This window comes from Aethalodelphis obliquidens, unplaced genomic scaffold, assembly GCF_003676395.1.
Source record: "Aethalodelphis obliquidens isolate GAN/ISIS:26980383/991018 unplaced genomic scaffold, ASM367639v1 scaffold74, whole genome shotgun sequence".
Lineage (NCBI taxonomy): Eukaryota > Metazoa > Chordata > Mammalia > Artiodactyla > Delphinidae > Aethalodelphis > Aethalodelphis obliquidens.
The window spans coordinates 4,514,258-4,528,074 of NW_020838018.1; the positions used below are offsets into that span (position 1 = coordinate 4,514,258).

The 13,817-nt window shown below is 40.9% G+C and overlaps 1 protein-coding gene across 1 annotated transcript in view; it reads left to right on the forward strand.

The window, feature by feature from the left end:
- Positions 1-431, forward strand: part of LOC113612272 (serine/threonine-protein kinase MRCK alpha-like) — a 50,143-nt gene extending 49,712 nt beyond the window's left edge. The window contains 1 exon segment of the mRNA XM_027092036.1: positions 301-431. Within this exon segment, the coding sequence (XP_026947837.1) occupies positions 301-431 (131 nt within the window).
- The last annotated feature ends 13,386 nt before the right edge of the window (positions 432-13,817 follow it).

The window sequence follows — 13,817 nt, forward strand, 5'->3', positions numbered from 1 at the left end:
CAATGCAGGGGACACGGGTTCGTGCCCCGGTCCGGGAGGATCCCATATGCAGCGGAGCGGCTGGGCCCGTGAGCCATGGCCACTGAGCCTGCGCATCCGGAGCCTATGCTCCGCAACGGGAGAGGCCACAACAGTGAGAGGACCGCATACCGTAAAAAAAAAAAAAAAAAAAAAAATCAGAGCAGTATGATATTTGTGCAGTTAATTAACAGTTGTGAAATTAACATGAGAAACTGGATGGCAGGCCTCTTAACAGTTTAAAGAATGACATTGTTTTTTTTTGTTTTAAAATACATATAGATGGAGATGAGCTGGTATTTCCCAAAACATCAGATAATCAACAGAAGAAAATGGTCCGACACCACAGCAGCAAGCATCATTATTCCTTCCGGGTTCCCAGAGGGAAAGGGATGCTACTGAAGGGGCTATGATGACCACCCTCTCACGTGTGATCCAGAGGGACCACTTGAGGACCATGTGATGTTTGATGTAATTTGGAAGAAAAAGAAATAAATCTGTGAAACTCAGGTGGAGACATCTGTTTGCAGCAGTGTTATGTTTATTTTTCTGTGCAACTTTAAAGAAAACATTTATGTAGTGAGTATGAATGGAAGTGTAATACGTGGATATATTTCTCTGTGAATGTGGAATAATTGAAATTCAGTACTTAAGCCTCCACATAATGCAAATATAGAACACGTGTATACACACCATAATGTATGTCACTGAAGCATTTTGCAAAGGAATAAATAGTACTGAGCTGCATGTGGATTGATTACTCTCTGACTCTGGAGATGACTTTCTTTGACTTTATAAAAGAACTTTCATTCTCTTATTGCCTATTACTTGGTGGTAATTTTTATAACTAAGTGGAAAAATAAGCTGATCTTCTTTGGATTACAAATAAAAACTTCTCTAGAGCAGTGCTGTTTCTTTTAAAGGAGCCATAATTATATGAAAAATATATAATAGGGCAGAGCCTCTTTGATGTCTGTGGCTGTTAAGTGCCATGTGATTTGTACCAAAAACTTTAAGATACTTAATTTTTTAAAAGTATCTGGGAAGCACAGAATAACTGAATATTCTCTCCATTCACCAAATTTGTAGTTGGATATACCTATCAGTTGCCCTTGAAAAAGTCACCAGTACAATTTTGTCTTTGTCTTTTAAAGTTGATTGCAGTAGCATCTCTGTTGATTAATACCTAAAGTAATAATTTTTAATAAAGTAGTACTTTTGAAAATGAGACTGAAGATCTTCTGATTTCAAACATGAGAATTCATGAGGCATTCATCTAAATTGACTGTTTCCTTTTTAAAAATTTGTTTTTTCATCTTTATTGGAGTTTAATTGCTTTAAAATGTTGTGTTAGTTTCTGCTGCACAACGAAGTGAATCAGCTATATGTACACATCTATCCCCATATCCCCTCTCTCTTGCATCTCCCTCCCACCCTCCCTATCCCACCCCTCTAGGTCACCACAAAGCACCGAGCAGATCTCCCTGTGCTATGCAACAGCTTCCCACTAGCCATCCATTTTATATTTGGTACTGTATATATGTCAATGCTACTCTCTCACTTCGTCCCTTCCCCCACTGTGTCCTCAAGTCTGTTCTCTAAATCTATGTCTTTATTCCTGTCCTTTCCCTAGGTTCTTCAGAAATGTTTTTTTAGATTCCATATATGTGTGTTAGCATACAGTATTTATTTTTCTCTTTCTGACTTACTTCACTCTGTATGACAGATCTAAAGTCTGTCTACCTCATTACAAATAACTCAATTTCGTTCCTTTTTATGGCTGAGTAATATTCCATTGTATATATGTGCCACATCTTCTTTATCCATTCATCTGTTGATGGACAATTAGGTTGCTTCCATGTCCTGGCTATTGTAAAGAGTGCTGCAATGAACACTGTGGTACATGACTATTTTTGAGTTATGGTTTTCTCAGGGTATATGCCCAGTAGTGGGATTGCTGGGTCATATGGTAGTTCTATTTTTAGTTTTTTAAGGAACCTCCATACTGTTCTCCATAGTGGCTGTATCAATTTACATTCCCACCAACAGTGCAGGAGGGTTCCCTTTTCTCCACACCCTCTCCAGCACTTACTGTTTGTAGATTTTTTTGATGGTCATTCTGACTGGTGTGAAGTGATACCTCATTGTGGTCTTGATTTGCATTTCTCTAATGATTAGTGATGCTGAGCATCTTTTCATGTGTTTGTTTGCAATCTATATTTTTTTTTTAGAAAGAAAGACAGAGCTGGAGGAATCAGGCTCCCTAAATTCAGACTATACTACAAAGCTACAGTAATCAAGACAGTATGGTACTGACACAGAAACAGAAATATAGATCAATGGAACAGGATGAGAAGACCAGAGATAAACTCACATACATATAGTCACCTTATCTTTGACAAAGGAGGCAAGAATATAAAATGGAGAAAAGACAGCCTCTTCAATAAGTGGTGCTGGGAAAACTGGACAGCTATATGTAAAAGAATGAAATTAGAACACTCACTAACACCATACACAAAAATAAACTCAAAATGGATTAAAGACCTAAATGAAAGGCTAGACACTATCAAACTCTTAGAGGAAAACTTAGGCAGAACACTCTATGACATAAATCACAGCAAGATCCTTTTTGACCCACCTCCTAGAGTAATGGAAATAAAAACAAACAAACGGGACCTAATGAAACTTAAAAGCTTTTGCACAACAAAGGAAGCCATAAACAAGACAAAAAGACAATGCTCAGAACTTGAGAAAATATTTGCAAACAAAGCAACTGACAAAGGATTAATCTCCAAAATTATATAAGCAGCTCATGAAGCTCAATAACGAACAAAACCAATCCAAAAATGGGTGGAAGCCCTAAATAGACATTTCTCTAATGACTGTCTTCTGTTCTTTCCCTTTTTCACCATTAGAGAAGAAGTGGTGCTGGAGACAGCCCCACCTGAGACTGGCCTGTTCTCATGCCTGAGGACTGAAAAATGCACTAGTTTCCAGACATGTATTTTATGGCGAGGTATTTTTATGTATGCAATAACTAGTCTGGTTGCCTCTGATTTTTTTTCTATGAAAAATTCCTGGTTTCATCTTTACTAAAAATATTAACATTAATAATTCAAATCTGTTTAATGTCTTATCTGTTGGAAAGTATTTTATTTTGAGAGATTTCTGTGACAGGAACAGCCAATTGGGGTTTATTTTAATAGTAAATTCATGATCATGTCTTAAAGTAAAAATAATAATAAGTGAAATAATAATAAAATTCCGTATATTTGAATCTCATTCCTTTGAGGCAAGGAAATTAAGAAGTATTTACATGATATCTTCCACCAGTTTAAGTGGTTTTTCTTTTTTTCTCACTATCTGTATACTCTTGAGACTTCCTATGTGCATTTGATAATGCTGGTGTTAGGATTTTCTGACTGCTCTGCAATGCCTATATTTCTGGGTTGGAGGATTTTCAGAGGTTTCTCTGGACAGGCAAGGAAGGGGAGAAGCTTCTTTGACTCTTCACATCAAAGAAGGAAGTGAAAAAGACAAATATCATATGATATAGCTTATATGTGCAATCTAAAAAAAAGGGTACTAGTGAACTTATCTGCAAAACAGGAGTCACAGATGTAGAAAACAAACTTATGGTTACCAGCGGTAAGGGGGGAAGGGATAAACGGGGAGATTGGGATTGACACATACACTCTACTATATATAAAATAGATAACTAATAAGAACCTGTTGTAGAGCACAGGGAACTCTACTGAATACTCTGTAACGGCCTAAATGGGAAAAGAATCTAAAAAAAAAGAGTGGATATATGTATATTTATAACTGATTTACTTTGCTGTACACCTAAAACTAATACAACATTGTAAAGCAACTATACTCCAATAAAAATTAAAATAAAAAAAGAAGGAAGTGAGATGGTGAGGGGTGTGATGAGAGAGGGAGGGCACTAGGAAATCCATCTTCTCTGGAGCTCCTGCTCTCCGAGTTCCCTGCATACTTCTCCCAGCTGGTTTCACTGCTCTCTCCTTGGTGAAGTAGGCCTTTGGCATGTGGTCTTAGCATCACCTGGGTAACAGTCTGTATCTAGGGCAGTGGTTCTCAAAGAATGGTCCTCTGACCAGCTGTGTCACCCTCACCTGGGCACATGTTAGAAATACAATTAAGAAATGGGAGAGGGGCAGCAATCTGTGTTCTCACAAAAATAAATAACATATAAATCAAATCAGATTTCAGGAGGAAACAAGAGAGAAAGGAATAGTAAACAGGACGATCTTGGTATATATGCATAATTATGACGTAATAAATAAGAACATATGAGTAGTATTTTATATCACTCATGTTACAAATAAGAATTCTTGAAAGAAAAGTGATGTGGTATACAGCTAAGCTTAGTAACTGACCAAATAGGAAATAAAGACTCCAAAAGATCTTTGGAGATCTTTTTAGATAGAAGCCTTCTAATTGTCTCCTCCAGAAGATTATTTTCATTAACAGGAGCATGAATAAACAAGCCATGAAATATTCAAATAATAGGTACTACTAAGCAATCAGAGGAACTACTGATCCACAACGCTGTGGATGAATCTCAAAAACATTATGTTGAAACAGAGGAGCCAGAAACACAAAAACCAAACAAAATGAAAAACTATGAGACATGATTCCATTAATATGACGTCCAAAAGCAGGCACACCTAGTATATGGTGATGGAGGTCAGAGGAGTGCTTCCCACTGTGGAGGGGAGGGGTAGTTATTAATGGCAAAGGGGAATGAAGGAAATTCCTGGGGAAGGAAGTGTTCCACATTCCACTCTGGGTGGCAAATTACATAAGAGTGTAACCGAAAGTGGGGTCCAGCTTCTCGCTGCTCAAAAACCAATAAACAGGCAAGGTTGGTGGAAAGGAAAGTTTGCTTTATTTTGGATGCCAGCAACCGGGGGTGGACACCTGTCCAAAGGCTGAATCCCTGTCACTGACAGTCAGTGGGAAACAGCTTTTATAGACAGAGAGACGGGGCTACATGTAGAAACAGCACAGTCATCTCTGACAGCCATCTTGAAATTGGTCATTGGTGGTCTGACCAGCGTCATCTTGATTGTTTTAAGTACAGTTAATCTTCAGTTCCAGGGTTGATTTGTTTCCATTTCTTTGAGGCCAGTTCTCAGAATTGTGGCAGCTTATGTCATGGCTACAGCCTGGTCATTATGTAGTTAACTTCTACCTGGTGGGGCTTTCAGTATCCATAAGACAGCTCACAGAACATGGCTCAGAATATTACCTGAGACCTTAAGGAGGAACTAAATGTCCTTGACTATGCTTCATGACTAAACTATTATTATTTTGTCTCCTTTGACAGTTTTCCTTTGTTTCTGCATTTTCCCACTTCTCTGATTAAACTTATTCCTTGGGTAAAGTTTTTCCACAGACAAAAGCAGGCTGAGGATATGGCGAGGTGGGGGAAGGACCATAGGGTCCTGCTCCGTTTCAGGAGTGTACGTATGGAAAAGTTCATCCAGCTGTATATTCAAATACATACCCTTTAGTGCTATTTAAGCCATATCTCTATTAAAAGAAGTAAAAGGAAATGAAAAAGTAGAGAGCAAAAATATGGGACAAATATGAAAAATGTTTATAATTGATTCATTTGAGAATATGGGCATATGCTTATTACATGATTGTTTGTAACTTTAAAAAATTTCTCAAAATTTTTAAAATTAATAAAAAAATAATGAACTACCCATTCCTCCCAGATCCTCCCTCTTAAACTGAAAAAATCATGACCATAAGACAACAAGCACATATGGGAATGCTCTGAAAGGCGGGAAGAAGAAAGGGATCTTGGTCCTTGAGGAATGACATGGCAGTGTGTACCCAGTACCCAGTACCCCAGAGAGGCTGCTGCAGAAGCCTCTTACCCAGAACCACTAATAGGCATAGGAAAAATAAATTCCAAGGAAAGCCTGTTTCTCCTAGCCAAAGGACTAGGAAAATTGTGCCTACTAGAACAGAAAACCTTTTTGACAATACATGATCTATTCACTTTAAAAATCAACAGGAAAAACACCCTCTCCCACTGCCATGTGTCTTTGGTGGGGCTTGGCAATGAGCTGCCCTTTCAGTCTCCTTACTCCTGCTCTGCAGAAGCTGATGGCAGTGCTTAGATTCCCCCACCCATGGTGTCAGGGGCCAAATAGGCATCTCATCTTCCATCTCCAGCTTGGCAGAAGCAGGAAGTGCTCTAATTCCCCAGCCTTCATAAAGCCAGAGAGCTGAGGGCTTCCACCCACCCTGAGAAACCAGAGGACTTCATGAAAGGTGTGAGTTGAGGCTGGTCAGAATTTCACCTTCCCCCACCCCCAATATGGACAAAGTGCAGGGGAGAACTGAAGCCCCAGACCCAATGACTGCAATGAGACTGACCATCGCAGGGCTAGTCAGCGCTCCACTGTCCTCCTTCCCCATCTGGTGTCAGTGGGGCTCAATGGGGAGCTGAGCATCTGCCCCCACCAGGCACCCACAAGTTGGGACATGTAGTGAAAAGAAGACTGGTCAACAGACTGCATAACCCACCTTGGTTTCAGTAGGACCTGGTATGGAGCTGAGCTTATACTCCAAATTGCAGGCAACAAGGTAGTGTGAGACAGTGCCCCTCCTTGACTGGGAATTTTTCAGTAGAACCAGAAGGGAGCTGGACTCTAGCCCACCCTTCAGCAACGAGACAATGGGAGTCAGCACACCAGTTTTGCAAGCGTGATGTCAGTAAGTCCTTGCAGGAAGCTGATCACACACCTGCCTGGCTCTCATGCTACACCTCAGTAAAGGGTCTGCCTGCTAAAATAGGATATTAAATAGGATCCAGTGTCATAATATAACACCCAAAGTGTCCAAGATACAACTGAAAGTCACTAGTCACACTAAGAACCATGAAATTCACAACTTGAATGAAAAAAATCAATCAATATACATGCACATGGAGAGGGATCAGATGTTGGAATTATCTGAGAAAGATTTTAAAGCAGACATCACAAAAACACTTCAGTAAGCAATTATGGATTCTCTTGAAGCAAATTTATAAATATAAAATATCCATAAAGAAACAGAAGTTGCAATAAAGAATCAAATGGAAATTACAGAACATAAAAATGCAATAAAAACAAAACAACAAGTCTCTGGGGGGTCTCAGTAGTAGTGTGAAGGAGACAGAGGATAAAATCGGTGAATTTTAGGACAAAACAACAGAATTTATCCAATCTGGACAACAAAGAGAAAATAGAGTGGGGTAAAAAATAAAGAGTCTCAGGGACCTCTGAGACTATAAAAAAACCTTAACATACGTATTACCAGAGTCTCAGAAGGGGAGGTGAGAGAATGAGTGAGACTGGAAGAGTATTCAAAGAAACAATGGCCAAAAATGTCCCAAATTTTCCTAAAGACACAAACCTACACTTTCAAAAGGCAGAACAAAATCCAAAGAGGTCGAGATTGATCAAGATAGCAGAGTACGAGGATGTGGAACTCACCTCCCTCACATGAACACATTAAAACTATATCTACTTGTCGAATACTTCTCACTGAAAACTAACTGGAAACTTGCAGAAATATTCCTGTACAAACAAGGCTGTAAGAAAGATATGCATGTAGATCGGGTAGGAAGGGGAGAAAACCAACCAGGGCAGGACCTGTGCCGCGGTGGAAGGTTACTGCTTCCCATCCCTCAGCCAGGATGTCCCCAGTAAAGCATGGGACCCAAGGGTCAACACAGTTTGCCAAACCTCAGGCGTCATCTTAGCTCTGGATGCCCTGGCCAACCACTGGTCCCATCTGCACATTTTTACAAACTCTTGGGACATCGTGCAATACTGGTCCCTGTGGGGTAAAAAACTCAGGAATCTGTTGCCTCACAGATGCCCCAGATATAAATCAAGGTCACAGATGTCTCTACATGGACTAAGGCCACAGTTCATGGCCTCACCAGCACAGTTCTTATCCCCTTGGGAACTCTGATAGGACCAAGGTCCTCTTTTTGTTTCTCAAGATGCATCATTGCTGGCTCTTGACAAAGGTTATTCTATGGAGCTTCCACTCCCCCAGAGGCCCCAGCAGCTGGTTTAACTGTGAGGCATAATGGCTCCTCAAAGACTCCTGTTTAAGTTATTATACAAGGTGGTGAATGGACTCCCAGGTGGGTGTCGCTGTTGCCTCAGGCATTAATTAGTCTACATTCACAACCCCTGGGCACACACACGTCCAATACCAATGCCACATGTTTTCATATGTCATTCAATTGCCTACAAAGGGGACCATCTCTAAAGTTCATGTTTTTGATGATCCTTTATCAAGGTTCAATATTAGATGCTGCCTTGACATCTGGAATTGGGGTGGGGGACCCAAACAGCCTAACCATCACTTTCCCTCCCCATTGTGTTCCTACAAATGAGGTCCCATAGTCAAACAACCATCCTCATCTCAGGGAACAGGCACGGTACCTGCTTATGCCCAAGAGGTGAGTTTCCGTTCCCCGCCCGCCAACAGCATTATTCCAACAAGCCCTTCCACCTTCCTGTGGGCACTTCTTCGCTACTAGAAAGTTCACCTCTCAGGGTCCCTGCTGGTCCCCTCTGGTCCCAACACATCACCTGTGTGACCTTGTGGGTCCTCCTCTCCTGGGCTGTGAGTACATGTTGTTGTCAAATGCAAGTTCATGTGCCCGGTGCAAAGTGAGACCAAAAAAACAGAAACATTGGAGTTTGGAGAAGAGAAAGGTTTATTGCTGGGCCAAGCAAGGAGAACAGTCTGCTCACGTTCAAAAGACCCTAACTCCCTGATGGTTTTGGGGGAAGAGTCTTTATAGGAAAAATTTGGGATGAGGGATGCAGGATGTGTGACTTTGGTTGGTGGTGAGGTAATAGGGTGATATTCCAAGAATTTTGTACTCAGCCTGAAGTTACCATCCTCCACCTGGGTGGGAGCCTTAGTTCCTGCAGAAGAACTCAAAGATATATTGTTACCTATACCCCTTGAGGAAGAACCAGGACCCTGCTTTATCACTACACTGTTGTTTCTCGACAGCTCCTCCTTTGTTTCTTCCCTCCCTCCCCTAATTAGTAACTGTTTGGATCTGCCCTTTGGAACTCAGAGAAGGTCTAGGAGGCTGAAGCCTTCTTCCTACAAAAAAGAAACGGGGACAGGGAAAGGCTTTTGTACCCGGGAGGCCCCTGCAGGGTCCTGATTGGTTTCAATGTGACCTGTTGACCATCCCATCTGTCCAGTACTGGGTGTCACATGTCCAGGGCAGGAATCCCTCCCTTATCAATGGGGTGATCAGAAGGTGATTGCATCCCTTCTCACGGCAGCCACAGTGAGCCTGATAAACCAAGTCACACGCTCTGCTGAGAGCCCTCCAGGGCCTCTACCCTCACTAGGGAACAGCCTGTGTCCTTGTGGGCATCTTCAAGGGGGAGCATGGCCTTGCCCCCTGGCTTCCCCAGCTCAGTGCCCTGCCTCTCGCCCTCACCAGCTGTCAAAGCCTCAGGCTCCTTCCTGCTCCTGGGAGCCCTCCTGAGCGTTTATCCCCTCTGAGACCTTCCAGGCACACTCTGCAGGCCACCACTGTACCCTTTCCTCACTCCCTTTGTGTTTTGGCTCAAATATCAGTTTTCAGCCACTTTTGCCAAGCATTCTATTTTGACTCCAAATCCTCACTTCATATCCAGCCCCCCTTGCCTTGTTTTCTTCGTAGAACTTACCATCAACATCTATGTGCTTTACTTATTCATTTGCTTTTCTGTCTCCCCACTGGAAGGAATTTTGTGCTCAGCGAAGTGTTGTGTGGTCATTAGAGTGAGTGGTCACATTCTAACCTCCCTTTGCCACCTGGCCTGGGTGGCTCATTGCTCTCTTTCTAGCTCAGCTGTGTGTTTAAAAGGTGGTTATCTAGGTGCTATTCAGCATGGGAATGTGTTTGCATAGTCTGCCTGTGCCTGGACCCAGAAATCCCCAAACCTGGAAATCATTTCTACTTCCAGTGTGAACTTGCTGGGGACCCCGCTGCATCATCTTCAAGAGCTGGTCTCAGCGAGATCTTAGGTTGCCTAGGCAATGATTGTAAACATGGCTTTTGAAATCCTAAGCAGTGTAAAGAGTGTTGGCAGCCTGTTTACCAAGGCACATGGGGCTATGACCTTTGTAGGTCTAGTAACATCATCTTTGACATAAACAATATTTTAACTCTTAAGATCTACTATTAGATATTATTTTCTTGACTGCTACTCATTTGTTTTTATTTCCTGTGCTCATAGGAATAACACTGGTGGCAGCTCTAGTTCTCTTTTAATTTGGGGAAGACAACGACACCCCTTGAATTCGACACAGTAAAGCCTGAGTAAGCATGAATGAAATATTCATTGTGCAGTGTTTTTAGCAAAATTAAATTTGGAATGGGTAATAGTGTAGGTGTGCATAGTAATTCCTATGTTTCATGGCAGACACTCAGATGGTAAGGTCACAAATCACTGAGTAACATTATTTTTACAGATAACTCAGTGTTTATATTTCTTCTTCTTTTTGCTTTGTCATATGTTAGTGTTCACTTTATCTCTGATGACTTGTGGTTAATTATCATCGAACCACGTTAGTGATTACAACTCTAGGCCCCAAACCATCTTATCCATCTGTATCTTAGACACAGTTTGGTTGGAGCTCAGCAAATATTTGTTGAATGAGTGAATGAATCCCATTTCAGCTTCTTGCCAGCTAGTGGTCTGTGTCTTTTCTCTCCGAGTCCTGCGTAGACCCAGGTGTCTGAGTCTGGGGCCAATGACTAAATTTGGATCAGCCTCTCCGCTGTGCTATGGAAGTCACCCTCACTCGTCATTTATTAGGAGCCCAGTCCAGGCTCAGGTGCAGGAGGTAAGGCAGAGGGTAGTGTGGAGGCTGTGGTGGGCCCAAGTGGGGGGAGCATATCCAGTCCCCTCTGCACAGCAGGGGCCTGAGACCCATACATGCAGGAGGAAAGCCAGTGTCCAGGGCATCCTGAAATCATCCCTTCCCACCATCGCCAATACAGGAAATGATCCCAATGGATTTGGAACCAGAGTAATAAAATTCTGTAATTTCTTTCTTTTTTTTTTTAACATCTTTATTGGAGTATAATTGCTTTACAATGGTGTGTTAGTTTCTGCTTTATAACAAAGTGAATCAGTTATACATATACATATGTTCCCATATCTCTTCCCTCTTGCGTCTCCCTCCCTCCCACCCTCCCTATCCCCCCCCTCCAGGCGGTCACAAAGCACCGAGCTGATCTCCCTGTGCTATGCGGCTGCTTCCCACTAGCTATCTACCTTACGTTTGGTAGTGTATATATGTCCATGCCTCTCTCTCGCTTTGTCACAGCTCACCCTTCCCGCTCCCAATATCCTCAAGTCCATTCTCTAGTAGGTCTGTGTCTTTATTCCTGTCTTACTCCTAGGTTCTTCATGACATTTTTTTTCTTAAATTCCATATAAAAATGTGTTAGCATACGGTATTTGTCTTTCTCTTTCTGACTTACTTCACTCTGTATGACAGACTCTAGGTCTATACACCTCAATACAAATAGCTCAATTTCATTTCTTTTTATGGCTGAGTAATATTCCATTGTATATATGTGCCACATCTTCTTTATCCATTCATCCGATGATGGGCACTTAGGTTGTTTCCATCTCCGGGCTATTGTAAATAGAGCTGCAATGAAAATTTTGGTACATGACTCTTTTTGAATTATGGTTTTCTCAGGGTATATGCCCAGTAGTGGGATTGCTGGGTCATATGGTAGTTCTATTTGTAGTTTTTTAAGGAACCTCCATACTGTTCTCCATAGTGGCTGTACCAATTCACATTCCCACCAGCAGTGCAAGAGTGTTTCCTTTTCTCCAGCATTTATTGTTTCTAGATTTTTTGATGATGGCCATTCTGACTGGTGTGAGATGATATCTCATTGTAGTTTTGATTTGCATTTCTCTAATGATTAATGATGTTGAGCATTCTTTCATGTGTTTGTTGGCAGTCTGTATATCTTCTTTGGAGAAATGTCTATTTAGATCTTCTGCCCATTTTTGGATTGGGTTGTTTTTTATTGAGCTGCATGAGCTGCTTGTAAATTTTGGAAATTAATCCTTTGTCAGTTGCTTCATTTGCAAATATTTTCTCCCATTCTGAGGGTTGTCTTTTGGTCTTGTTTATGGTTTCCTTTGCTGTGCAAAAGCTTTGAAGTTTCATTAGGTCCCATTTGTTTATTTTTGTTTTTATTTCCATTTCTCTAGGAGGTGGGTCAAAAAGGATCTTGCTGTGATTTATGTCATAGTGTGTCCTGCCTATGTTTTCCTCTAAGAGTTTGATAGTTTCTGGCCTTACATTTAGGTCTTTAATCCATTTTGAGCTTATTTTTGTGTATGGTGTTAGGGAGTGATCTAATCTCATAATTTTACATGTACCTGTCCTGGTTTCCCAGCACCACTTATTGAAGAGGCTGTCCTTTCTCCACTGTACATTCCTGCCCCCTTTATCAAAGATAAGGTGACCATATGTGCATGGGTTTATCTCTGGGCTTTCTATCCTGTTCCATTGATGTATCTTTCTGTTTTTGTGCCAGTACAATTCTGTCTTGATTACTGTCGCTTTGTAGTATAGTCTGAAGTCAGGGAGCCTGATTCCTCCAGCTCTGTTTTTCGTTCTCAAGATTGCTTTGGCTATTCGGGGTCTTTTGTGTTTCCATACAAATTGTGAAATTTTTTGTTCTAGTTCTGTGAAAAATGCCAGTGGTAGTTTGATAGTGATTGCATTGAATCTGTAGATTGCTTTGGGTGGTAGAGTCATTTTCACAATGTTGATTCTTCCAATCCAAGAACATGGTATATCTCTCCATCTATTTGTATCATCTTTAATTTTTTTCATCAGTGTCTTATAATTTTCTGCATACAGGTCTTTTGTTTCCTTAGGTAGGTTTATTCCTAGATATTTTATTCTTTTTATTGCAGTGGTAAATGGGAGTGTTTTCTTGATTTCACTTTCAGATTTTTCGTCATTAGTGTATAGGAATGCCAGACATTTCTGTGCATTAATTTTGTGTCCTGCAACTTTACCAGATTCATTGATTAGCTCTAGTAGTTTTCTCGTAGCATCTTTAGGATTCTCTATGTATAGTATCATGTCATCTGCAAACAGTGACAGCTTTACTTCCTCTTTTCCATTTTGGATTCCTTTTATTTCCTTTTCTTCTCTGATTGCTGTGGCCAAAACTTCCAAAACTATGTTGAATAAGAGCAGTGAGAGTGGGCAACCTTGTCTTGTTCCTGATCTTAGTGGAAATGCTTTCAGTTTTTCGCCATTGAGGATGATGTTGGCTGTGAGTTTGTCATATATGGCCTTTATTATGTTGAGGAAAGTTCCCTCTATGCCTACTTTCTGCAGGGTTTTTATCATAAATGGGTGTTGACTTTTGTCAAAAGCTTTCTCTGCATCTATTGAGATGATCATATGGTTTTTCTCCTTCAATTTGTTAATATGGTTTATCACATTGATTGATTTGCGTATATTGAAGAATCCTTGCATTCCTGGAATAAACCCCACTTGATCATGGTGTATGATCCTTTTAATGTGCTGTTGGATTCTGTATTGCTAGTATTTTGTTGAGGAATTTTGCATCTATGTTCATCAGTGATATTGGCCTGTAGTTTTCTTTCTTTGTGACATCCTTGCCTGGTTTTGGTATCAAGAAAATTCTGTAATTTCTAAATTTTCTGAAATGAACATGTATAATT